The sequence below is a fragment of the Gobio gobio genome (genome assembly GCF_949357685.1).
Source record: "Gobio gobio genome assembly, chromosome: 25".
Taxonomy (NCBI): Eukaryota; Metazoa; Chordata; class Actinopteri; order Cypriniformes; family Gobionidae; genus Gobio; species Gobio gobio.
Genome location: NC_137121.1, coordinates 25,138,039 through 25,165,316, shown reverse-complemented (window position 1 = coordinate 25,165,316; position 27,278 = coordinate 25,138,039). Strand labels below are relative to the sequence as shown.

General features: G+C 40.2%; 1 protein-coding gene across 4 annotated transcripts in view; it reads left to right on the top strand.

The window, feature by feature from the left end:
• Positions 1 to 27,278, top strand: part of scaper (S-phase cyclin A-associated protein in the ER) — a 162,818-nt gene that overhangs the window by 20,488 nt on the left and 115,052 nt on the right. For 2 of the 4 annotated variants that reach the window (XM_079809275.1, XM_079809276.1), the window contains exons 4-16: positions 196 to 393; positions 7,805 to 7,905; positions 9,347 to 9,463; positions 10,751 to 10,878; positions 10,974 to 11,200; positions 12,244 to 12,570; positions 15,995 to 16,162; positions 16,268 to 16,334; positions 16,715 to 16,832; positions 22,609 to 22,720; positions 23,085 to 23,225; positions 23,327 to 23,482; positions 23,573 to 23,715. In XM_079809275.1, coding sequence (XP_079665401.1) covers positions 196 to 393; positions 7,805 to 7,905; positions 9,347 to 9,463; positions 10,751 to 10,878; positions 10,974 to 11,200; positions 12,244 to 12,570; positions 15,995 to 16,162; positions 16,268 to 16,334; positions 16,715 to 16,832; positions 22,609 to 22,720; positions 23,085 to 23,225; positions 23,327 to 23,482; positions 23,573 to 23,715 — 2,003 coding nt within the window. The remainder of the gene's footprint in view (positions 1 to 195; positions 394 to 7,804; positions 7,906 to 9,346; positions 9,464 to 10,750; positions 10,879 to 10,973; positions 11,201 to 12,243; positions 12,571 to 15,994; positions 16,163 to 16,267; positions 16,335 to 16,714; positions 16,833 to 22,608; positions 22,721 to 23,084; positions 23,226 to 23,326; positions 23,483 to 23,572; positions 23,716 to 27,278) is intronic. The other 2 variants (XM_079809277.1, XM_079809278.1) reach the window with 1 other exon arrangement.

Sequence of the window (27,278 nt, the reverse complement as noted above, 5' to 3'; positions counted from 1 at the left end):
GCATAGCTGTCAGTGGAGGGACAGAAATCTCTCAGATTTCATTAGAAATATCTTAATTTGTGTTCTGGCGATGAACGGAAGTCTAACAGGTTTGGAACGACATGAGGGTGAGTAATGATATTTTAATAACAAATGGGGTTCATTTGGTCAAAGAAAGATATGTAGACCATTTGAAATCTCTTCTGCTCTTAACAGAACTTGGCGCTAGACTGCAAAATCGCACCCGGGTCGATACTGGACAAAGGATCTGAGAAAAGCCCCACCAAGACTAGACAGCCACGGAAGGTGGACCTCCGAGCACGATACTGGGCCTTCCTGTTCGACAATCTGCGGAGAGCAGTGGACGAGATCTACGTCACCTGCGAATCCGACCAGAGCGTGGTGGAGTGCAGGGTATGATTAGCATAACACTCGCTATACATGACACGCATTTTTTACCACTTACATATTTATATAATTGTTTTTGTAATTAAAATATAATTTCGGTGTGTGTGTGTGTGTATATAATATAATATAATATAATCTATGGATGCACGTGGGGGGCGAAGGCTGCCCCGCGTGGTCCGATCAAACAGACGAGCAGTTTGTTGCGTATGGGGCTGCATATAGTATTTTTTATATATATATATATATATATATATATATATATATATATATATATATATATATATATATATATATATATATATATATATATATATATATATATATATATATATATATATATATATATATATTTTACACACATATACATGCAAATATTTCTTAATACTTATGTGTATGTGTGTGTATTTATATATACAGTGGCAAGAAAAAGTATGTGAACCACTTGCAGAATCTGTGAAAATGTGAATAATTTTAACAAAATAAAAGAGATCATACAAAATGCATGTTATTTTTTATTTAGTACTGTCCTGAATACGATTTTTTACATAAAAATGTTTACATATAGTCCACAAGACAAAAAAATAGCTGAATCTTTTTTTTAAAATGACCCTGTTCAAAAGTTTATGAACCCTTGATTCTCAATACTGTGTTTCGTTCCCTGGATGATCCACGGCTGTTTTTGTGTTTTGTGACGGTTGTCCCTTGTTTGTCCTGAGCAGTTAAACTGCCCAACGTTCTTCAGAAAAATCCTCCAGGTCCTGCAAATTCTTCAGTTTTCCAGCCTCTTTTGCATATTTGAACCCTTTCTATCAGTGACTGTTTGATTTTGAGATCCATCTTTTCACACTGAGGACAATTGGGGACTCAAACAAAACTATTAAAAAGGTGCAAACATTCACTGATGCATCGTGTTTCCTTTCCAGGGAATGACACACAGTATTGAGAATGAATGGTTCATAAACCTTTGAACGGGGTCTTGTGGACTATATGTAAACCTTTTTATGTAAAATATCTTAGTCAGGACAGTTCTAAATACAAAATAACATGCATTTTGTATGATCTCTTTTATTTAGTTAAAATTATTCACATTCTGCAAGGGGTTCACACACTTTTTCTTGCCTCTTTACATCATGATTATACAAAGTACACACACACATATTATGTAAACACAAACTTTTATTTTGGATGTGATTAATCATTTGACAGCCCTAGTTTATTTATTTTTTGGAGTTGAGACATTTTTGAGCTGGAGGCTGTGGCAGCTTCTGTACTCTCTGACCACTAGAGGGAGTGGAGCACTGTGTTGAACCTCTTCTTCTGCCTCCTCCTCCTCCTTCTCGCATTCCTTTTGTTTTCTGGTTTGTGTCAGAGAGGGGTTTGGTGAGAGAATTATCACTGCACCTCTCCAGGGCCTTTCTGGAGGGAGTGGAGATGGATGACATATGTAAACAAAGGGCCCCCCGCCCCACTCCTTCCGTGTGTGTGTGTGTGTGTGTGTGTGTGAGAGAGGGGGTACGAGGTCTAGGTAATGTCCCAAAACACTTTTTCCACCCCAGGTTCTTTGTTTAGTTTTAGGAAAAGCAAAAAGCTGATTGCAAGACATGTACTACAGTCTGCCACTATGACCAATAACCTCTCAGCACGCAACGATCGCAATAGCGATTCGTCACTTCAAGTTGATCAACAGTGTTTTTGTGTCCGGTCTGGTCTTGGGACCCGTGTCGGCAAACATGCCTTTGAACTGTTAGCTTTGGTTGGCAGAGCCCGTGTCGGGGCACTCACTCTGTTTACCCTGGCAGGTATGGCGCCTGGCTGTATTTGGGCCCATCGTCCACACTCTACACTGCTGGCTCTGATTTATCGATTGGCGTGTAATCTAGAATTATGCTGAGCGTGGTTCGGGCAACCGCTTGAAGCTAACCGGCCCCCTTTGTGGTTACCTTGTTGACAGCGGGCCTGCGCGAATGTGCATAAACACTCCGGCCGCTGTGTTGCTATGTCCGGCGGGCCTGTTCACACTCCCTGGCCCTTTGGTCTGAGTGTATTTGTATGCGTCCATGCTCTGCTCCGGATCTTTAGCTCACTGCCATTTGACAGTAAGGGATTGTCTGACGAGAAACTGTAGGCCTACAGTAGGAAAATGTCCCTTGCAGCTGTTGAAGTCCAGGGCCTTTCACATCCACATAACCGCGCCTTTATGAATGTATAAATCTATGATTCAGCACTTTATTGTCTTGCACATGTACTTTACCAGCACATTCTTCGTAGTACATAGATGCATAAAATGATCATGGCTAATTTTTTGGTCATCATCAGAATTTCACATAAAAAAGCTAAAGGTGCAGTGTGTAGTATTTATGAGGATCTGTTGACAGAAATGCAATTTAATATAGATAACTATGTTTTCAATGGTGTATAAAGACCTTCCATAATGTACCGTTATATTTTTATTACCTTAGAATGAGCCATTTCTATCTACATGCACCGCGGGTCCCCGAAGTCGCCATTTTGCGTCGCCATGTTTCTACAGTAGCCCTAATCGGACAAACTTCTCTTCAGAGCGCTAGTCATTCTCTACTGTCTCAGACGAGTGCGTCGGCCTTCTCTATGTGCTTCGAAAGGGAGGGGTGAGCCGTAGACGGTTGCAATTCGCAACCTCACCGCTAGATGCCGCTAAAATTTACACAGTGCACCTTTAAAGGGACGGTTCACCCAGAAATGAAAATTCCAAGCAGATCTCGCACCCCATTGACTGCCATAGCATTTTTTTTTCTTTATTATGGTAGTCAATGGGGGGCGAGATCTGCTTGGAATTTTCATTTCTGGGTGAACCGTCCCTATAATTTAAAGACATTAAATTTTGTTTACAATTGACCATTTTGTTGCCATTTTAAAGTCCTATAATTTCTAACCTGTACATGAAAGACATTATTCTGCAGAACAAAGGCAGATATGTTTCAACTACATTTTGGTCCATACTAAGTCTATGGGGTCCAAAACTGTCTCTTTAATTAAAATTATTTAAAGACAATACGAAAAAGGCATTTAGCAGAATATTCTATACAAATAAACGAGAGCAGCAATTGATTTTATCCATTGCAGTTTTATTATTTGTGACATTAGGCTGTGACATTTTGGTTAATGTTGTTTTTCCCTGCCCACATGACCTTGATGACATCAGCAGAAAAGTAAAATTAGTTTCCGATTATTACATTGAGATGAAAAAAATGATAAAAATGAACAAATTGCTTATTTTCAGTTTAACATACTGGTGAATCGTGCCTAGTAAAACGTGTTAAATTCATGTTGTGTTCAGGACAGCATTTGCAATAAATAATATTAGCTTATTCAATGCAAAACAAAAAAGTTTGTTTTCCAGCATTCCGTTCCACCTGTGTTTCCTATCCTTTATCCTCTGCCAGTGATGGCTGCTCTGACGCTCTTGATTTGGTCTGGTGGCTTGATTTATTTCCATATTCAAGTAACGCCCACATCTTTAACCCACAGCCCAGAGGACTAATTAGTTCTTATCAGGCCTCTCCCTCGTCCCAGGCCTGATTTATGTCATATCAGCCCATGGACGAGACAACTCTCCTTTCACTTGTGTGAATGTGTGCATGAGAGCGAGTGGTGTAATATTTCAGAATTGTTTTGTTGTGGTTGATGGGTAATTTCATATAATTTTTTCATTAGTTCGAATAACCCAGAGTTAAAAAAAATCTTAAGCATTCTCCTAACAAATGTCTTCAATATGTCTTTTAAAAATAAGCTGAATTGCTTGCTGAATGTGTTAAATATTTTTATGGCACTCAGCTGTTCCCTGTCCACTTGTTCTCCCTCAGCGATTGCATTATGGGTCAGCGTCGTCCTCCGCCATGCCCTGGTGTTGTTAACTAGCCCTAATCAACAGGCCTGCTGTTGGACACATCTTTCACTGGGCCTGACTCCTCTATTAACTAAAAGCACTGTGGACTTCTCCTCGATCGCCACTCCCCCATTACCGCCCATCAATCTCACACACACGCCTGTTTCACAGCATCGCCTGCCTCCCCCACTTAATCCAGAGCATCAGTCATACCGCAGCCCCTGGCCCTGATCTCTATGCACCTAAACCATGTCTCAATGAACAAGGAGGTCTGAGTATTTTCGACTACCTCCTGATATGATGCACATTGCGATACGTCAACACATTGTGATGCATTGCAACTATATCCCAATTGAAACGTGAGGAAAACCGTGTGTCTGCAAGAGAGAGTGAATCTGCAGGATCAGTTTCAGGGTGATCATACTTGGCATGTTTGGTTCAATTGAATAAGTGTGCCATTCGAACCCTGGGGCGCACCCAAAAAGAGGACCGAGACCACTGAAAATATGGGTCTCTGTTCGCTTCCCAACAAACTCTGGTGCGGTTCGACTGAAATATGATCCCAACACGGACCAAAGACATGTAAAAGAAACAAACACGGGACATGATGTCAAGATGCGACCCTAAAAAGCAGCTCCTCTCAGCAGATCTTGGTTTGTGTGTGCGAGACGGAGGGATTTCTGCCGCTGTTTTGACTCTGTTACACATTTTATAAGCTCTTCACAAGTTTTCAGCTGGTCAAAATACCATCATATGTGTGATACGCACATACAACGAGCGCATTTAGTCCAGAGCGCAGCATTGTTTTGGATGTTCGGTAAGTTACGTCGCAAAATATACGCCATAAAAGCCGACCGTTGTGAACATATCCCTATGCCTTTAGGTTCGCTGTTAAAAATGCCAATGTGAACGCTAAGCCGACCAGGACTAAGGGTATGTTCACACTTTTAGTCCTGTTCGCTTGGTTCATTTGGTCCTGGTCCGCTTAGCGTTCAGATTTGTATCATTTTTATCACCGAACCTAAAGATACAGAGCCTAAAGGCAAAGGGATACGTTCACAACCTGATTGGTTGGCTTTTGACGGATTGCCTATTTTGAGATAAAACTTACCGAACATCCAAAACAATGCTTTGTGCTGGGATAAATGCGCTAAGAACTCATGTAGAGCTTATAAAATATGTAAAGGAGTCAAAACAGCGGCAGGAATCCCTCCGTCACACATACAAATGAAGATCTGCTGCGAGGAGACGCGATTCTGATGCCTGTTCCGAACTGTGATGAGCAACATCACAACTATGATGAGAAAAAACAGGTATCATTCGGCCCTTTTTAGGGCGTTTTCACACCTACCTTGTTTGGTCCGGATTTTCGGACTTTTCAGTTTGGTCCGAATCAAAATTGCAGGTGTGAAACCTCCCCCATACCACGGTCCGGACCAAACAGACGAAATTTGGTCCGACGAAAAGAGGTAGTCTCGGTCCGGATCAAACTGAACAAAGGTTCGGTTCGTTTCTAGTGTGAAAGCATTTTCTGTATGGTTCGGACTTTCAGACCATTTACAGGAAGTTCCTGTTTATGTTTAAATATTATAACGTTATTTTTAAATTCAATCTAGGCTACATTGATTATGAAAAGTGAAAATATGCGCAATATGTCAGTAGACAGAAAGTCAGAAATAATTTTGAACGAAATTTTGTATGATTTTGCTTAGAAAGCATTTCTTTAATGGGAATTTCGTTTTGTATAAATTGTATCTTAATTTTAATCAACGTTTAATCAGATAATTGCCTGGATTTAATAAATAAGAAGCAAATAGTCTGTAGCAGACAATAATCACGGGAGCGATCACATGCTTTACACATGAACTTGAGCGCGTCTCAAATAAACCGAAACTCAGCAGGCTACTTGCCTCACAAACATGAGAAATATGTGTATATAAAGCTTGAAATGTCCACTTTTAAACGTAACGAATAAAAAAATAGTAAAGTAATGCGCACTGTTCAATAGTGGCAACCACGATATGCGTCCGTTCATTCAACTTGTCAAAGACGCTGATGTCAGACGCACGTCCGTTTACAAACCAATCAATGTCCAGATGCAGCCCACATAGATGATGACGAGTGGACGCAAGTGCGTCATGTAAAGTTATTTAGTCCGCTGCAATGTGAAACCAAACCAAAACTAACCGAATATATAAAAAGTATCAAAACATGAACTTTGGTTCGGACCTTGGTGCGGACTTTCAGGTGTGAAAACGCCCTTAGGGTCATAATGGCCTGTTTTTGGTTTGTTTACATGTCTTAGGTCCGTGTTTCGTTCATATATAATTCAATCCGAATAAGAGTTCATTTGGAAGCGGACCGAGACCCTTCTTTTCAGACGAACCGAGCGAACCGAACTACAAGTGTGAACACGCCCTCAAACTCTGCTGTGCACTCCACTTTTATCCTGTACGGATCCAGTATTGAACCCTGTGAGAAATGCTAATTTGTAGGTTCTAGATGACCTGCTGCTAAATTAATAGATGTATAGTAAATTATACAAGCACATAAATCAAGACCGATCCAGGCTTGCACCAAGATTTTGGACAGATTTCAACATCTCAGGCAGGTTTCTTGTAATCTTAAGAGTCTGTGGTAGGTCTGGGGTTGTAGACCTGTTCTAATCTGTGTTGTGGCAAGGCTTTGCGACACTCTCTAGCGTCTTTGTTGGAGTCAAGGGATTCCCCAGAGTCCCCACGGCGCTCCCAGATCGAATATCGGATGGACAATGAACATTTCGTCATTCGCTGCACACTCTTTGCCAGTAACTTGAAATGATTACAGCCCCAATCAGATTTGCCAGCCCCCTTTTGCAAAGCTAATTGGTAATTTCAGCTGCACCTCTTGTGGAAGACCACTGAGGCGGGAAAGAGCAGCGGCACTCTTTTTCCTTTTCTTTTTGTCCCCTCCTGGCATTTGAATGGAGTGTTTCTGGAGGGTGGGAGGGTGTGTGAGATGTGCTCCAGTAGCTTCAGATGCCCACTCTTTAGTAGAGACAACAGGGTGTAGGTTTACACCAGCTCCTCAGTGTGAACAAGAATTGGGGGCTCGTCCAGGATTCCGCTTACGGGAGAGTTCACTAGATTCTGCCGGGGGTCCTGGTTGGGGCCCTACTCATTGTTCTTTCAGACATGCCACAAAAGAGACGTCAGGGTGGGAGGACGATCTGCCCCTCTTGCATGGTCAGATCAGGTCTCTGGGGTCACAGCTTTATTTGGAGATGCTCTGTATTCATTCAGTTGTACGTTTGAGGGGTTGTTCCAATGAAAATACTTAGCCTTGACTAATTTAGGACATCTGTTGCCATCGTGGACTTTCTCTTACCTCATAGATCAACCCGATTTAGCAGTTTTTTGCGAGAACATCCTTTCCATTTAGGAATGACTATGCTTTTTTTGTTGGTTGGTTTGTGCTTAAGCACACATCAGAGTTGCATGCAATTCTGTAGTAACTCCCATATCTCATTGAGGCATTTAAAACTGACATCACACACTCTCTCCACCCCCCCAGGAGGTGCTGATGATGTTGGATAACTATGTCCGAGATTTCAAAGCTCTAATTGACTGGATCCAACTACAGGAGAAGCTGGAAAAAACAGATGCTCAGAACAGGTGATTACATGCATGCTCGTACACACACTCACACAAACACACACACACACACACACACACACACACACACACACACACACACACACACACACACACACACACACACACACACACACACACACACACACACACACGGCCTGTCATGATTATAACCTACTCAGACCATGTACTACACACACCCAGCGGTGATTTGAGGTGATCTCAATTAATACAATACAAAACAATACAATTTGATTTATATAGCACATTTAAAAACAACTGGTTTTGACCAAAGTGCTTTACAAAAGCCAAATACAAACAGTAGAATAGAAATGCATAAAACATTAAAGCAAATAAAAGATAATTAAATGGAAAAATATTATTAAAAAACTGGAAAAACCTACATAAAAATCAAGATCACGATCACCCCTGTTTTTAAGTCTAGTTCTAGGAACAAATAGTAGATCAGAGTCCTCCGATCTGATTGATCTTAACTGTGAGGGCGGATGTAATAGTTCAGATAGGTACTGTGGAGCCTGGATCCGCAAAGACAAAATAAACAAATAACAAAACTTTCAAATCAATTCTGTATTTAACCGGTAACCTATGAAGCGAGATCAAAACCGGTGTAATGTGTTCACTTTTAGGCTTCCCTTTGAGGAGCCGTGCTGCAGCTTTTTCAACTAATTGCAAGCGTGAGATGCATATCTGAGGGGCACCAATATATAAAGAGTTACAATAATCTAATCATGATGTTACAAAAGCATGCATAACAGTCTCAAAGTTCTTAGCAGACAAAAAGGGGTTATCCTTGGCTAAAAGACGAAGATGGTAAAAACAGAACTTGACCACAGCTCTTGTCTCCTTATCATATTTTAAGGCTGTCAAGCAAAACCCCCAGATTCCGAACACTGTATGGTAACAGCATATGAAGATCAAAATAATGAGTACTGCGATCATTTGAACCAAACAAGATCATTTCAGTCTTGCTCTCATTAAGACTCAAGAAATCATCACGCTTTAAAAGGCAGGTACATTTTCGTGTCATCAGCATACAGATGAAAAGATACCCCATATCTTGATAAAATAGAACCCAAAGGGAGCATATAAAGATTAAACAGTACCGGGCCAAGCATAGAGCCCTGAGGAACACCAGAGCCCAATTGCATTTCAGATGAAGACTGTTGCCCGATGCAGACAGAATAGCACCATTCTAGCACCAATTAGTAAGGGACCACAACACTGGTACTTTAATTATAGAATAAAAACTTTTAAGTTGTGTGTCAATATGTACAGAACTCCTTAAAGAATTTAAGAATGCGCATCCTTTATAAGCTTATGTGTATTCCCTGCTCCTTGCGTGTTCATTTATAAATTATTTTGATATGCTTTTAGCTGCTAGATATTTGGGTTCTGTTCTGAATCAGTACCTTCCTTTGAATGTTTTACCTTGTTCCTGCAGACCCACATCTTTGGCTTGGGAAGTTCGAAAGATGTCACCAGGGCGACATGTGATGTCCAGCCCCTCTTCAGACCGGATTGTACCATCACCTGGCGTTCGCCGCGCCCTTAATTTTGGGTAGGCCAATCCAGTCGCATTCACCACAATCAGGAACACACAAAAGCATTTCTCTCAAGTACTCACAAGTACTTTCTTTACCAATCCGGAACTTTAGCTCTTATACATTCTTACCAGAGTCACTCTAACCAAACGGGACCACATGGTTCTTCCCCATATGCCATGGTAACACAAAATTTGAAATGATAAAAAATCACACAACTATTGTATTTTTTTCATTTGATTATTGCTATCCAATTACTCAGTACTATATTTTAGGGATGGTTCAAAGTAGGGCTGCAACAACTAATCGATAAAATTGATTATTATCAATAATGAAAATAATCGATAACAAATTTGATCATTGATAAGTCGCGTTTCTCTGCACTGTGCTCGAAAACCATCAGCCAGTCGCGTTGCTTTACAGTAGTGAATGACCCATTTCTATGGACAAAATGCATATGGAAAATAGCAGAGGACACAGAGTGAGACTTTAATGAACGAGCATCAATCAAATGGAGCGCAGTAGAAAAGGAGTGCAATAATTCTGACTTGTTTCAATGAAAAAAAGATTTACTTGCAATTTCAGACATGGTGTATCTGCTTGAATTTGGCTTCAAACCATTATCCCTGCTGGCAATATATTAATTAACACCATCGTCTCGGTTGGCATACTGTGGCGACTCTCAACTCCTACCAGAGGATCAAGAGGCTCCCTGCATTTTTAACTGACAGTGTAAAGGAAGACAATTGATAATCTGATTAAAATGCCACTGAATGCTCTGATGGAGAAATCAATGGCAGATATGATACATATCTTGGCCTCACCACGAGACCGGAAAGACTACGCCCGTCTGGCAGAGGCTGGGAGGAATCGATCCGCAACGGCCTAAGCGTTTTGTTTAATGCGATTTTTGCCGGGTTCTCCTCAGGACTGCGCCTGAGACTGTGGGGGGTGCAGATCTAAGTGTGGTTAAAGACTGCTGAAGCACGGGCATCCATGTCTGTATTACACTGTAATTGGATGCCTCAGGAAATGGATATCGATCAAGACGGAGGGCCCTCAGTCTGAAGTTTCCATTTTAGTTCCCAATGTTTGAGGATGCCCTGTGCAATGATGCACAGCTAGAGCGGGTGGCACGCTGCAGGCATGATGGCTACCAATAGAAAGCGTGACTATTTAATTCTATAGTTAAAATTAATTAATATAATTGTGCCACTGGCGATGAAGAACACCACCTGGCTAGTGTCCACCAGGTCATTTGAATTTGAGACCCCTGGTTTTATATGGCTTGTGTGTGTTTACAGGGGTCCCCCTCCCACTTTGGCCGTGGCACGTCTCTCCCACACTGGACCAAGCTGGGCCGATCGAGTCAAGTCTTCCCAGTCCCATCCTGTCCAAAGTCAAAGTGTTAACATCCCTGTTGAAAAACCAGGTGAGCTGATCTTCTCTATGTACAGTCATTTATTTAAAAACCCAAATGTATTTGTATCATTTGTGTGGTTATGTATACATGTCCTCAATCCTTAGCAAAGAAAGACGCAGAGGGCTGGGAGACCGTGCAGCGTGGGCGTTCCATGAGGCCAAGGGCCAAGGTAAGCCCCGTTCTGGCCCATGTAAGCCCCAAAGACGACAGCGACAAGGAGAACCAGCACATCCAGCCCTCACCCCAGGAGAAATCTCAGGAGGTGAAGGAGCAAGAGCAACCCATACCCCAGGAGCAGACCCAAGAGATGGAAAAGACCTCCGTCATCGAGGTACTGATGTCAACAAGCCACCCTTCATCCATTATTCAGGGCCCAGGGATAAATATGAAGACTCTGTAACATCAGAATGTTTTTGTTTGGTCACAGAGTGTTCATAGATACACTGTCCAGACAGAGCCGTATCAAGTGTACATGCATCGATTTTGTACATGTTTATCAGATTTAATGAGGTTTATTAAATATTGACAATACAGTGTCCTAGATTACATTTGGGGAATATGCCGAAGCCAATAGCGTGGCTGAAAAACCTAGTGAGCTGCCACGTTATCTACTTCCTTTGAAGGCAGCATCCTCACTGAAATAGAACATCATTAGAGACTGATATGGAACGCTCTATGCAGGCAAAAACTCTTAAAAATAGGGCCACTTTATGCGAAGTGCATAAGAGACTTGAGTTTTTCATTATGTTGCTATGCTAATGCTACAACACTGGAATTGGCATAAAACTCGGCTCGGCACGACTCGGCTCTGCTCACTTTACTTTAGCTTGGTTTTGCTTTTTTTTATAGTACGGCTCACTTGGAACCTCAACTGAGGTGGTACTAAAAAACTGTACACCCCCTAGTGGAAAAGTGAGCCGTACCATGCAGTGGAAAAGTGCCATTTTATCCACCTTTTTTTTTTTTTTTTTTTCTTCACTAAGCTTCATACATTTGATGCCATCTTAGAATTTGGCCAACATGGAATGGGAAGCAGCTAAATTAAGTCGCCTAACTTTTTCCCTCACAAAAGCCTTGTCTTGAAATGCTTCCTCTGTAGGCAAGCTCACTAGGTTTTAAAACAGCATGTAGTTGAGACTGTAGTTACTCAAAATGACTTGTTTGCATGCTTGTGGTTTTTGATTGTACAGTTCTTGGTATGCTACACGTTTGTTGTGAAATGCATGATGTTGTGTAATTATTTAGCATGCCGTGTTTCTTTAGTTGTGTTTGTTTTATCTGCCAAATGGTCTGCCATACAGATGTGGCAAGGAGTGTCGTGACATGCATGTGTTCATTCATATTTGTGTATTCATCTGTGTGTACATTGCGCAGCCCCCAGCAGAAAGTATTGAAGAGCCAGGGCAGAGTGTCAGCGCCCCTTCTGAAGAAACGCCACCCCCCACGTCCGACCCCGTGCCACCCCCTACTTCTCTGCCTTCGCAGGCCCAGTGCCCAGACTTGGCTTCCGACCCAGACCCTCCTCCTGTATACCTTTGCAAACTGGAGGAGCTGAGTACTGGGCAAGCCAAAGTAGACCAGGGGACGGAGGGGTCGGTGTGGAAGGTCGCGGCACCATCGGCAAAAGCGGAGGCAGAGGTCTACATTCCCCTGGCAGTGATGACACTGGAGAGCATGCTGGACCCCACAGAACTTTCTACTGTGAGTGCTGAGAGACACAGGCCAGGGTCAGGACTGCCGCCTAAACAAAGTCAATCCCAAAAACCTCCAGGCGAGGCAGGGTTACCCCCTCCCTCCTCCTTTCTCTCAGCAAGTAGGGCGTATATGTGTGTGCGTGATGACGGGGGTGACCGAGTATCCACTGCGAGTAGAGAACAGGAGGGCCCAGTGTTTTCAGAGAGTTCAGACAGTTGCTCAAGTTTTTATTTTAGGCTTATCAAGTGTCCCCTGCACCAGTCAAGTGACTTGACTGATTTCATACCCATGGGCTGTCAATGACCTTGACCTCCCTTTGAGCCTTGACCTCCCAAAATGTTGCTACATTCAAATATGCCACCACACAGGTCCCTTTTACGCGAAAATTGCGCTGTTCCTGGAGCCAATGAGTGGCATATCTGCAGATCTCTGTTTAGATTATTATTGGTTCTTAGTTCAAGAGGAGCAACTGCCAGATTGTCTGTGGAAAAGGGGTATCAAATTGTACAGATACCAGATCAAAATCCAAGTACAATAATCAGATTTCTCTTCAGCAACCAGCCAGCTGCAAAATGGTTTGCTTGAACTTTTCTTCAAGTTCAAGACCATTGATTGGTTTAGCTACTTGACCTACAGATGTATGCCGAATAGCACCTATTTTCTTTTTACACAAGATGGCTGTAGAAATGATATGGCAACTCCTGTTGTGGCGTTCCCCTTGTCTCCCGTCTCACCCTTTCTAAGAGAAACCTCCAAGGGGTTAATTAAGGCTAGACCCACAGCATTTTCTATGAGCTACCGGCTTCCATTACTCAACGGCTGTTGGCCTCTGTACAAAACCTGGTCTGAAACAATGGAGATGGATGAGGTTTAAGCGCTCAGACAAGAGCACAATCTCAGTCATGTCGGAATCCGGAATCATTGCTTCCGAGGTCCAGACACCACCTCACTGGGTGGGTCAGATAAGCCCTGCTCTGTTTAGACTCCAGATCTAAGACCAGCAGGCGCACTGTTGAGAGAAATCCACCTCTTATTATGCTTGTTAGCATGACGTCTGACACTGGCCTCAGCGCAGCCCCGGGTGTCTCCATCTTCTCCCACGGTCATTCTGAAATTGGCACTCGGCATACTGTTCACTCGTCAGGTTCTGAAAGTGGGGGTCAAGTGTTGTGCCCTCCGATGGCAGTGGGTAGGATACTTTTTCCAAAATATTTTGGCAATTTACCAGTCATCACGAGTCATGAAGACCCACAGGTGCACACACGGAAGGAATGCATGAGCGAAAAATTACCCCTTAACAAACCCCTCTTTTGTTACCACCCTAAAATCAGCATAACCCCTCTGCTTACAGGTAGCTGTTCAAAAACACTAGATTCACCTAATGGGGGGTTTACAGCGATAGTTCACCAAAAAATTAAAACTGCCATGACCTTCATGTTGTTTTAAATTGTATTTTGTAGAACACAAAAGAAGATATTTTGCATTTTTTTGTCCGTACAATGAAAGTCAATGGGGTCCAATGTTGTTTATACCCCAATGTTCTTCAAAATATCTTCTTTTGTGACACAGAAGACATGCCAGGCAAATGACCATTGCAATGCCATTATTATGACCATTGGTCACATGACAGTTAAGAACACATAAACGTATTGCAAATATGTTTAGAGTGGTTCTCATTAGCATTTTGACTGAATTTTTTTTTTTTAATCTTAATTGAACATCATTTTACATTACATTACATTAAATTTAAAAAAAATTTTGTTGTAGCATTTTTGTATATATTAATAATAATTCATTCATTTAAATACTTTTAAGTCATCCTGCAACCCCCTGGTTGAGAACCATTGCTTTAAATTGGCCAAATCAAAACAAATATATAATTATTATTTAAAATAAATGTTTAGTTTGTTAGTTAGTTACAGTCAAAAGTTTGGAAATATTACTATTTTTTTATGTTTTTGAAAGAAGTCTCTTCTGCTCATCAATCCTGCATTTATTTGATAAAAAATACAGTAATATTGTGAAATATTATTACAATTTCAAATAATGTTTTCTTTAACAGTGATCCATATATATGTCTGTGATGCAAAACTGAATTTTCAGCATCATTACTCCAGTCTTCAGGGTCACATGATCCTTCAGAAATCATTCTAATATGATGATTTATTATCAATGTTGGAAACAGTTGTGCCGCTTAATATTTTTTTTATAACCTGTTATGCTTTTTTTCAGGATTCTTTGATAAATAAACAGTTAAAAAAAGAATAGCATTTATTTAAAATAGAAATCTTTTGTAACAATATACACTACCGTTTCAAAAGTTTGGGGTTAGTCAAGTCTTTCTTTTTTTGATTATTCAGCAAGAATATGTTAAATTGTTAGAAATATTTCTATTTTTAATAAATGCTGTACATATGAATGAATCCGGAAAAAATATCACACATTCCAAGAAAATATTAAGCAGCAGAACTGTTTCCAACATTGATAATAAATCATCATATTAGAATGATTTCTGAAGGATCATGTGACACTGGAGACTGGAGTAATGATGCTGAAAATTCAGCTTTGCATTACAGAAATAAATTATATTTTAAAATATATTCAATAAAAAAAACATTTTTTAAAAATTGTAATAATATTTCACAATATTACTGCCTTTTTTCTGTATTTGTGATCAAATAAATGCTGGATTGATGAGCATAAGAGACTTCTTTCAAAAACATTAAAAATAGTAATATTTCCAAACTTTTGACAGGTACTGTATATATATTTATACATACATGAACACCCACAAACACACTATAATATAATGTCATCTTACTTAAAACCCTTGATCTGTGTGACACAAGCAAGTCATTCCAAGTTTTGTCAAATGAAGTGAACTACAGATATGTGGAGAGAGCGCAGTGATTTGCTAAAAACATCTTTTAGCCATGATTCTGGTAACATATGAACATGGCCTCTCGTAACTTATTGCTGAAATATGTTGTATCCTACGGAATAAGAATACGATCCCATCCGCTGGTCTTTTTTTGTGGCTGTATGCTGCATGATTTCCTTATGCTTCCTCCCCATGTGTGGTTTTTGTGATTGATTGTGTTTATGGCGTGTGCCTGTATTATCATTTCATTTTGTCTCTGTTTAGTTCCTTAAAACATCTTTTGCATTTTGGAGTTTTGTGGTATGCAGGCTTCCACCAAACATTTAAAATTGGATTGCATTAAATGTTTGAATTTCAGAAATTCAAGTCTAGCCTCATTTCAGATAAAGTGCTGAATTGATTGCAACATGTCTTAATTGAAGTTGTGCTGCCTGGGCATGTGCTCAAAAGCCTGATGTGGCTAACTTGGCGCTGTACTGCACATTTCGTGCCTCTGTTTGGGGTGGTGACTTCAATGGCTCAGTGCGAGTTTGTTGTGCCTGTTGTCAGCCTCAATCCATGGCTGAAGTTTTGGCTAAGAAGGAAGAGCTGGCCGACCGCCTGGAAAAAGCTAACGAAGAGGCAATCGCAAGTGCCATCGCTGAGGAGGAACAGCTGACACGGGAGATCCAAGCGGAGAACAACGAACTGGAGACGGACAATGAAAGCGACTTCTCTGTAAGTCAACAATATGGGTAATGTAATTACAGTGACATACATTTTCTTAGCTTGTGCAGTGTTTTCTGAACTTAGTGTCATTTTTGTTATTTTGCTCTCTTACAGGCAAGTATCGGGAGTGGATGTTGTGGCTTGAACTTAGACTGGAGCGAGATGCTAGCCGATTATGACGGTAATGATGTAATAAACATCTGCATTGCTAAGTTGTACAGTAAATCTATAAATGAACTTTTTCAGCAACATTTATTTTCCACAATATTTACTTGAAAGTAGTTGAAAACGGTGTTGGAAAAGTAATGTGGTACCTTTTTTCATTACATTTTAAAATAATATAACTAACTGCATGTCATCCTTTCAAATTTTTTACTATAGACAAGCATTTTTCCTCTGGACATCATGAAAGTTGTGTCTCTCAATTGACTTAATTTAATCAAATTATAAGAAATGCTTTTCTTGCAACACTGGAGGCTGATAATCTCAAAAGGACAGGTATGATGCATCGGTCTAACACTTCTTGTAAATGTGTAATTGCATCACTTGCTTTTCTGACAGCTCGAGAGCCCTGGCGTCAGAGCACGTCCTGGGGTGACATGGTGGAGGAGGAGCCAGCCCGCCCACCGGGCCATGGCATTCACATGCACGAGAAGCTGTCCTCTCCTTCACGCAAACGGTAACAAACTCACATATTCCCATTTGTTACAGAAGCAGGTAACACTTTATTTCCATGGTCCACTTTAGATATTCTACTAACTATAAGTAACTTGTCAACCGGCAGTCATTAGAGTACCGGTATTAGTAGACTGTCTGCTTAACCCTTCTCCGGTCTTCGGGGTCTTTTCTGACCCCAAAGGATCAGTTTGCTCAAATATAAAAAAAAATTCTCCCTTTTGTCCAAATGGCATGAGATTTTGTACGGTTGTCAACACTCTCTAGATCTACAAATAAAATAATAAATTGGATTGATATCTGTTTTTATGTTCGTGTGACAAAAAAAAGTCACACTCAGGGTCTGCTTAGAAAATGGACAAAATTCATCCTTGAAAAAAGAAACAACACAGAACACGCATACAGAAATGAAGTGGCACACTTCTAGCACTGCATAAAACATCCACAATGCAAAATGATCATGCTCACACACACACACACACACACACACACACACACACACACACACACACACACACACACACACACACACACACACACACACACACACACACACACACAGGAATACATTTGTAATTGCTTGTTATTGCTGTTCAGTTCATTGCATTTTGATGTTCATGTTGTGTATTTTTTACTCAATATGTAATATAACTGTTCATTTCTGTACATTTTTGTTCTGTTACAGTTAGTAACTGAAGTGTAGATTAAATTTGTAGAATTATAAGAAAATCAGATGTTTGAAATAAATGATAAACTCTAAAGACTCCAACTTTTCTCTTGTTCAGGTTTGATTCTAATCATAATGTAACATCATTGAAAAAAATATTTTTTTCAGTACAAAAAAATGCTAAAGTTTGACTAAATTAATTCATTTTAATTGCTGTAATTGTGATTTCATAACATTTAGATATGAATCCAACTGAAAAATACTTGTGAAAAGATGTCTTTCAGTCAGTCAAATATAGCAAATAGTGGAGCTCTGCAGCCATTTACTGGTAAAAGTCTTTTTTTTTTTTTTTTTTTTTTTACTGTATTTTCCAAGATGGGCAAAAATCTCCATGTCAAATTATCCATGTTATCCCCACGAATGAAAGTTAGAAATGTGTGTGTTTTATAAAGTGAATTTTACATAAAAACAATTTATTTGGTGTGAAAATCCATTTAAAAAATATATATTTAAATTTATTTATATAAATTTAAAAATGATTAAAAATACTCCAAAAACTGCACAGATGTTGAGTAAAAACATTAATAAACAGAGTAAAATTACATTTGTTCTAAAAAAAAAAAAAAAAATGTTTTGTTACAAAATTACATTTTGTTGCCTGGGGTCTGTGGAGACCCCAAAGACCCTGAGTGTAATTCCCAAACGAAGACCATACAAGGGTTTTAAAAGATTAGTTCACCCCAAAAAAGAAAATTACCCATGATTTAGCCATATTCAATTTAAGGAAAAAACTTAACTGCAATGATGTTGATGTGGGACGTAGCGTAAGCGTTTTGAACTGCGAGAGGCGTTACACTTTCTTCGTAAGTTGAATATAGAGCCGAATGGATTACTTTTATAATGGATGGATGCACTTTATTGGTCTTCAAATATTGGGCTCCCATTCACTGCCATTATAAAGCTTGGAAGAGCCAGGACATTTTTTAATATAACTCCGATTGAATGTCATACACACATAGGATGACTTGATGGCTTTCTATTGACTGTAAGTAACTTTATAACTACATTTCATTAGAGATATACTGGGTAGATTACTTACAAATTGTAGTCAGTTACTGATTCCAAATTCATAACTTCAAATTAAGACATGACCAAGTCGTCGTCACTAGGTGCCGACTGGGTCACTCAAGACTTACACGGCCGAAGTTCCTTTTCTGTTGGACTCAAATTTTTATGATACTGCTAGAAAAAATGTTTTATTCAGAAACATGTTTTCATGGAATATTTCAGAATGTGTCATTAATATAGTTATTAATATAATTTACATTTTATGGATTGTGATATTGACCATGTGTTTGCTATGTAAATAGCCTCGATGCTAACATGGCATTAAAAATGTAATAAACAAAACAAACTGATTCCAAATTACATTACAAAAATTATAGTTAGTAATGTAATCCATTTACATTACAAATGTAAAGTAATATAATCGGACTACTTTTGGATTACTTTTGACCTAACTCGTTTATCACATTGAATTGAATAGGTTGTTGTACCATATTGATATAAAAATACAAAGTGAAAGAAAATATAAACAACAATGCTTCCGAACTCCCTCGGTAGATAAAAGGGTCTCATTTTCAAGCATAAAACTTCAACATCTGTTTACACCAGTCATTACTCACATACACAGCTACACCACCGCCTCTGTTTTTCCCCGATTGTTCCGCCCGCACAAGCGAGAATCCTTCCAGGTCCAAGGCCGCGTCGGCGATATCCTGGACTAGTCAGTTTAAATACAAGTGTGTATTGCCACGATTTGTCAAATAATTCGCCAGTTTCATTCGTCATTACAGCAAATAGGTCATTCTGATACATTTATCTTTATTTACACAATAATAACCTTTAACATTGTAATTAATATTACTTTTCTATTTAATATTTGTCATGTATGTGTGCTGCTGCGCATCCCTGTGTTTAAAAAGCACTTGCGCGCGTTGTGTACCCACCTATAGGCGCATATTATGCTGCGTTCACACCAAACGCGAATAGAGCGTCAAAATCGCGTCTACCGTGTCTAGTTTGACTCGTGAACATTTTGAATCCATTCGCTCTTCCACAGTGAATTAGACAAGCGTATAAATTGAGCGTTTGAAGCGATATAGACATGCGTTCAAGGCGCTCCAGGAGAAATATGTCATAAAACACCACTCTGCCTCTTTTCATTTTCATTAAAAATATATATTAAGCATTAATAGCCACACAAATGTGGTCCAGGCAACGCCTACATTATCTTCACTGCATGTATATTTAAAGGGGTGGTAAAACACATTCTTTTGAAGGCTTGATTGTGTTTGTGGGGTGCACTGTAACATGTGTTCATGCTTCGTTTTAAAAAAAAATTGCCTTATTTTTCATATATTTGACCTTTATTCTACACTGCTCTGTCCCTCCTTGTAAAACGGTCTGATGCTTTCCGGGTTGTATGAAGCCAGTCCCTCAAAAATACGCGATGGGCTCAGATTGGTTAGCTGGCCCAGTGTGTTGTGATTCGCTAAACGCCTAGTGCACGTTTGTCGGAAACGTCACGCCCCTTACCTGGAGGCTGTGCTTTGGTCAGTGTTAGAAACAACGGCGTCAATAAAACCATACCAATCTGAGCCCGAATCAGACCCAGAACATTTGAGTGAAGATGATCGAGCAGAACCTGTTCAGTCCTCAAGAGTAAAGACTGCGGATCTATAGTGATCGCTACTGAATGGCACTTTAACTTTTGTATTTTTAGAACGATTATAGCCAAATATCTGTCACAAGAACTAACCCAAAACGAACACTAAGCACTGGCTTTACTAGTAAGTTAGCCAAATCACACACAGAACCATGTTTAGCGTGCCTGTAGATAAACAATACATAAAAGCTCTAATCAAAGAATCATTTACACTAATGCCAGGTTCGCTGTTGAGATTTTAACGTTAGTGTTTGTAACGTTAGGTGTTCGTCGGATAACGTTAAGTATGAATGAGCATTTAACAGACTGGTTTGCAGAACAGCGTTGTCATCTGTTTACTTCCTTGCTACAACCTATTACAGGAAAACACATCGATGAAAAATAAATCAGACTTACAGGTTGTGGCCCGTGAACAGCTTCTGTTTGTAAATCCAGCTTTCAGGACAAGCCGTTGTGCATATCCTGTATTGAACTCGCGAAGTTTGTGGAAGTTTGTGTTGTCCTCCGTGAAATGTGCAGCGCGCGCGTCATGCATCCACGCACCGGCAGTGTTTTTTTCACGCAGCTGACGTTGTGCAAATCTGGCATTGAAATCGCGAAGACGGTGGATGTTCTCCTCCGTGGATGTGCTGCAGGAGCCCCGCACGCGCCTGTTCCCCGCTGACTCAAACACACGTGCATATAACATGTTTTATTTTAAACGCTCTGCAACGCACCCCCGTCCCTATGAAGGCTGAACAGAGCAAGTACCCCAGACCTGCAATCCGGATGAAAATAACAGCGTTTCCTTGGCATCGCGGCAACAACACTCCAGCCTACTATACCACAACAGCGCCGCGATACAAAATGGCCTCACCCCCCCTTATTTAATATTCTCGGAGGAGGGGTTTATGTAAATATTGAGCCTGTTGATGTCACCAACCCTGGAGGAATGTCTGTAGTCGCCTAGCGGCCGTTTGCTGTAGTCCTTAGAAACTGATTTCTTTAAAAGCAAATATCTCCCTTTGCTTTAAACTTTGAACGTTGTAACTTTGCAGATGTTGTTTATGCTCAAGCAGCAACATTACACGTTAGCTAAAGTTAGAATAGTGAAATCGTGGTTTACCACCCCTTTAAATCCTTTAAACGTAAAAAATTAAGTTATGAAACTTCTCTTTGTCCTCAGTCAAAACGATTTGGCAGACAACAAATTAGAGATTCATGACACCAAAGATCGGCCGTTAGATCCACACAAGACGCACCACTACAGGACATCAGAGCCAGTGGCAAACGTCAGAAGGACTGGCAGAGGAAAGGCTGCTCTCGCCGGGGTTAATGAGCGCTGAGCGCCCGGTGATCACCTGGATCTCACAACTCCACAAACACAAGATTTTTTTTTTTAAATAGGCGCTCTCTTTATAAATAAACCACAGATTTGAGCTTTAAACAACTACATTCCCACCTGAAAAAGTCTTAAAACTACATTTTGTGACACAATAGTAGTATTTTTTAATTATGCAGGGTTTCTCATCATGTCACTTTACCACGTGACAGCAGCGAGCAGGCTCCTGATTGGTTAACGCGGCGCGAATTGACGCCAAAGTTCAGATTTTTCAACTCGGGCGTCAGACGCGAATTCGATTAAAACGCGTGAATGCACAAAAAGCACCACTCACGCATAACGCGCGTATCGCGCAAGACGCTCAATCCAGTTAGCGCGAATGAGGCGGAATCGCATCCATCGCGCCGCGGGACCTTCCAGACACGCCTTTCCATTGACTTAACATTGAAATCACTCGCTCCTGACGCTCTATTCGCGTTTGGTGTGAACGCAGCATTACTAAAGCGCCCTTTAAATAATACAAAAAATACTGCGCAATGCAACGCCAGGCTGTTTTTTTGCTAGTTTCAACTCGACGCAGTTATCATTTTCATGTCCAGCACCCACGTTGCTCAAATAGCAAATTAACTTGCACCAATCTGTTGGCCCATGGTTGTGCTGGTCTGAAAACGAGGTGTGTTCAGGCGCATTCTTGGTGCGTTGCTATTTTGAGGCAACCGAAAACGACTGCAACACGCCAACAATGCGCCTGAACACACCTCGTTTTCAGACCAGCACACCCATGGGCCAACAGATGGGCGTGAGTGCATTTGCTATTTAAACAACGTGGTGCTGGACGTGGAAATTTAGAACAGCTTCAGGATGAAACTAACAAAAAAACATTGCATTGCGCCGGGTATATGATAGGGCTCAATGTCTTTTGAATAAATGCAAATGATGTATCTTCATTTGAGGGCAGTTCTAAGTATATGAATGTTTGTGGTTTTAGTTGTAATTAATTAATCTAAATATCCATGAGAAAACTGATTGACAACATCTAAACGGGTTTCGCTGTTTGTTATCAGAACCATTGCCGAGTCGAAGAAGAAACACGAAGAGAAGCAACTTAAAGCCCAGCAGCTCCGAGCCAAACTGAGAGAGGAGAAGACCCACAAGCTGCAGAAACTCATGGAAAGAGTATGTTTTCCCTTTAACACCTGCAGACACAGCTCATTTAGCCTCTCCCAGCCTGCCTCGGCCACAGGGGAAAATCCTATTCGCATAGATGTTGAAAGAATCACTTAACAGCCATTTTAGTCGTTCAGGGTGATTCACTCCTGGTGAGACTCATAAAACTGATGTTGGTAAGAATATGTTTGTTTTTGTTCTGCTCCATTCTTGTCGGAGGAGTGAGATCTAAGACATCTTAGATAGAGTATCGCATGTTTATATATCTGCACTTGAAGTGGACCACTAACATGTGTCATTCACACTCCTGACAAGACTTCTGCAGACCGTTTTGTTGGGATTTGATCTTTTCGTGTGCCTCTCTCTTTCACAGGAGAAGGAGGTGAGGAAGTGGAAAGAGGAGCTGTTAGATCAGAGGAGAAAGATGATGGAGGAGAAGCTGCTTCATGCTGAATTCAAACGAGAGCTTCAACTCCAGGCCATCGTGAAGAAAGCACAGGAAGAAGAGGCGAAGGTCAGAAGTTCCTAATATTTGTGAAACAAAGTGATATCACTATTCCTATTGCAGTTCATTCGGAAATCTCTGTGCTAAGAATATATTGGTGATTCGTGTAGGTGAATGAGATCGCATTCATCAACACTCTGGAAGCCCAGAACAAGAGGCACGATGTTCTGGCCAAACTAAACGAATACGAACAACGGCTTAATGAGCTGCAGGAGGAACGCCAGCGGAGGCAGGAAGAAAAACAAGCCAGGGATGAAGCCGTCCAGGTATAGGGCTTGTCTCTTTTGGCCCATCATACGTTTTGTTTCTTATATTTGTTTCATGCTTTAAATGTGCAACTGTGTGATGTTTTTCAGGAGCGCAAGCGGGTATTGGAGGCGGAGCGACAGGCACGTGTGGAGGAGCTTCTGATGAAGAGACGGGAACAAGAGGCTAGAATCGAGCAGCAGCGGCAGGAGAAAGAGAGGGCGAGGGAAGACGCAGCACGAGAGAGAGCCAGGTCAGCATCATGTCCTGCCAAACAGACCAAAATACTGATTCAGCAAAACACAAGGCCAATGCAAAAAACCCCCAAGGGAATAGGCTTTGAGAAACTGCCTGGTTTAGGGAACGTTTTACTTTGTATCCCTTGAAGGGATAGTTCACCCAAAAATGAAAATTCTGTTATCATTTACTCACCCTCATGTTGTTCCAAACCTGTGTGAGTTTATTTTCTTCTGCTGAACAAGAGAAGATATTTTGAAGAATGTCGGTAACCAAACAGTTTTGGGTCCCATTGCCTTTTTCCCCATTATGGAAGTCAATGGGTGCTGTCAACTGTTTGGCTACCGACATTCTTCAAAATATCTTCTTTTGTGTTCAACAGAACAAAGAAACTCATACAGGTTTAGAGGAGTAGTTGAATATGAGTTACTTACCCTAGTTACCATCCCAGGTGTATGTGACATTCTTCTTTCTGATGAACATAATCAGAGTTATATTAATAAATATCCTGACGCTTCCAAGCTTGGCAGTGATAGTTTGATGCTCAAAAAAGCACATCCATCCATCCATCATAAAAGTACTCCACACAGCTCCGGGGGGTTAATAAAGGCCCTCTAAAGCAAAATGATGGGGTTTTGTTAGAAAAATATTAATATTTAAAACTTGAAACAGAACTTCAGACAGACCGCGTTCCGTATTCATCGGCCGGGTGGAGCTGAGGTGCCTGGTTGCTAGCCACGCCCGCCTAGCTCGACCAGTGTTGGGCACGTTACTTTAAAAAAGTAATTAATTATAGTTACTTTTTACAAATAGTTAGTAACTGAGTTACATCATTATAAAACTAACTAATTAGCAGGGAAAGTAACTACTGTGTTACTTGTTTTGTTTTTTCTTTTTTCAAATGTTCAAATATGTCAAATAACTTGGATCCCCCCAATATTAAATATGTTAAATGAATGACTTGGACACTAAATAGAATAAATTATTATTATAAAACATTGTACAATTATTTACACTATTGTAATGTTGCTGTGGGACAATGTGAGCGACAATATTATGTAAATATTATCAGTACTATAGTACCTGGGTTTTTAGCCACTCATTTTGTGGCAGCATGTGATGATGTGAGGCGCTTCATTAGATTAGAGTCTCTCCACGTCGGTGGCAAGTAATTCTTTCTTCCTGGGCATAAGTTGCACATTACATAAACATTCTTACCTTTCACCTCAACGAGGGAAAAGTAGCACTTATACTTCCAGTTTGCGAAAGCTACCTTTGAAGTTGTTGGACTTGCCATCGCTCTGACTCCTCCTGGTCGTTGATGTGTGTGACTGTGCATATGCGTGTCATAGGTGTGTGTGAACTCAACCTATCAACCTCAACCTCTCCAACCCACCAATCATCATCAGTTATGTGTACCACCCCCCCAGCACGCATGGCATGCACGCACGCACGCACGCCCGCACACACACACACACACACACACACACACACACACCAACCAACCAGAGAAAAAAAAGCGCTGCAGGTCCGACTGACAGGGAGCCTGTTCGGATGAAAACAGCTTCAGTTTTTATAACAGCTCAATTATAGTAATGCCGCATTTTATTCTCAGTAACGCTAACGATGTTGTAACGGGAGAAACTAATTCGTTTGATTACTCGTTACTGAAAAAAATAATTCCATTAGTAACGCCGTTTGTCTATAACGCCGTTATTCCCATCACTGAGCTCGACCATAGTGGCAATCCATCTGTCATTCAAGTGGCCACGCCCTTAATTATGCAAAACTTTAATGCTTAATATAATTTAAACGGATGAGTTATAAAACATTCACCCCCCTCACAGATGCCATGAAGGGCAAAATTAGCTCTATAGACCAAAACCACTTTTTGTTTGGAAAAATATTTTTCTGCTGTAAAGTTGGGCATTTTAACACGGGGGAGATACAGATTTGACTCCCTTTTGGAGCCTGTCTCTAGCGGCCAGTGACAGTCGATGAATTGCAGTTTAATTCACTTCCCTGTTGGCTTCAAGAGAGACCACGGGAGGTTACCGCTTGGTTTCAACACTACTAACTAACTCAACCAAGCAGTGTTCATTTTGACAGCACATTTTGATTAAGTTTTAGTCATATTTTAGTCACCTGAATTGTTTTTAGTTTTAGTCTAGTTTTAGTCGACTAAATCTACAGTAGATTTAGTCTCCTAAAATCGAATTAGTTTAGTTAAATTGTAATACATTAAGCGTTTAAGCATTACATAACCGACTGTCACTTGAACTGACATTTTGACATAATTTCTTTTTTTACATTAAAAATACACAAAAGAGAGCTCAATTCACATTTTTGTTTGTTTTTTTAAAAACATCGAAATAGTTTTTATAACTTTGTATTTCTGTTTTAGTTAGTAGGCCATATCAGGTTAAAGGATTAGTTCACTTTCAAATAAACTTTTGCTTATAATTTACTCAACCCCTTGTCATCCAAGATATCCATGTCTTTCTGTCTTCGGTCGAAAAGAATTGAAGATTTTTGATGAAAAGATTTCAGGATATTTGTCTGGTACCGTTTGATGTGGTTTAAAGCCCTTTTGAAGCTGTACTGAACCTCTCATTTGGACCTTGAACCGTATGGGGTCTATTGACTTCCATTATATGGAAAAATATCCTGAAATCTTTTCATCAAAAATCTTAATTTCGACTGAAGACAGAAAGACATGGATATCTTGGATGACAAGGGGGTGAGTAAATTATAAGCAAAAGTTTATTTGAAAGTGAACTAATCCTTTAAGCTAAAGCTTCAAATAAATTTGTTTATATATTTTAATTTCAGTTAACATTTATTTAATTTCAAGTAATGTAAAGTTTTTTTTTTAAATGGTTTTAGTTCACTGTTATAACCCTGATACTTTATTGAATGTGTCAAATACTGGTCTTTCCTCCTGAGTATGACTTAAATGGGTATGAAATTAAATACAGTTTATTATGTAACCAAAAACGAATGTATAATGCTTGACTTTTAATTATTAACAAGCTCGAAGTACACATTGAAGTCTCTGCGCCTTACTATTGCAGTTGCAGGATGCTCATTCTGATGAGGGAGATAAAATATGTCCGTCTCAAACATATTACTATAAACATGGTAAAGTAAACATTGTTATTATTCATCAGCATTAGTTCATAAACAATTGCCTGGCATAAATGTGTGTTATTCATTGATTGTGAGCCGCTCTGGAGCGCTGGATTGGGGATGCGTGAGCCTGTAGAGCGTTTTCCAGCGGTTAGATCCGCACGTTCAAATCAAATGTGCTCATCTGTTACACAGGACATCAGTTCTGACTGGATCTCTTCCCTAATCGCCCCTCCCTAACATTATCGTCTCGTTTTTATTTGTTGACGAAAATTAAAGTTGATTTTCCTCAAAGTTCTCGTCATCCAACACTAGTTTTTATTTAGTTATCGTCTCGTTTTCGTCAGTGAAAAAAGGTTGCTGACGAAAATTATTCGTCAACGAAATGAACACTGTCAACCAGGCCTCGCCCTTTTATTTGTGTATATTCCTTGGGTGGGAATTACTTAA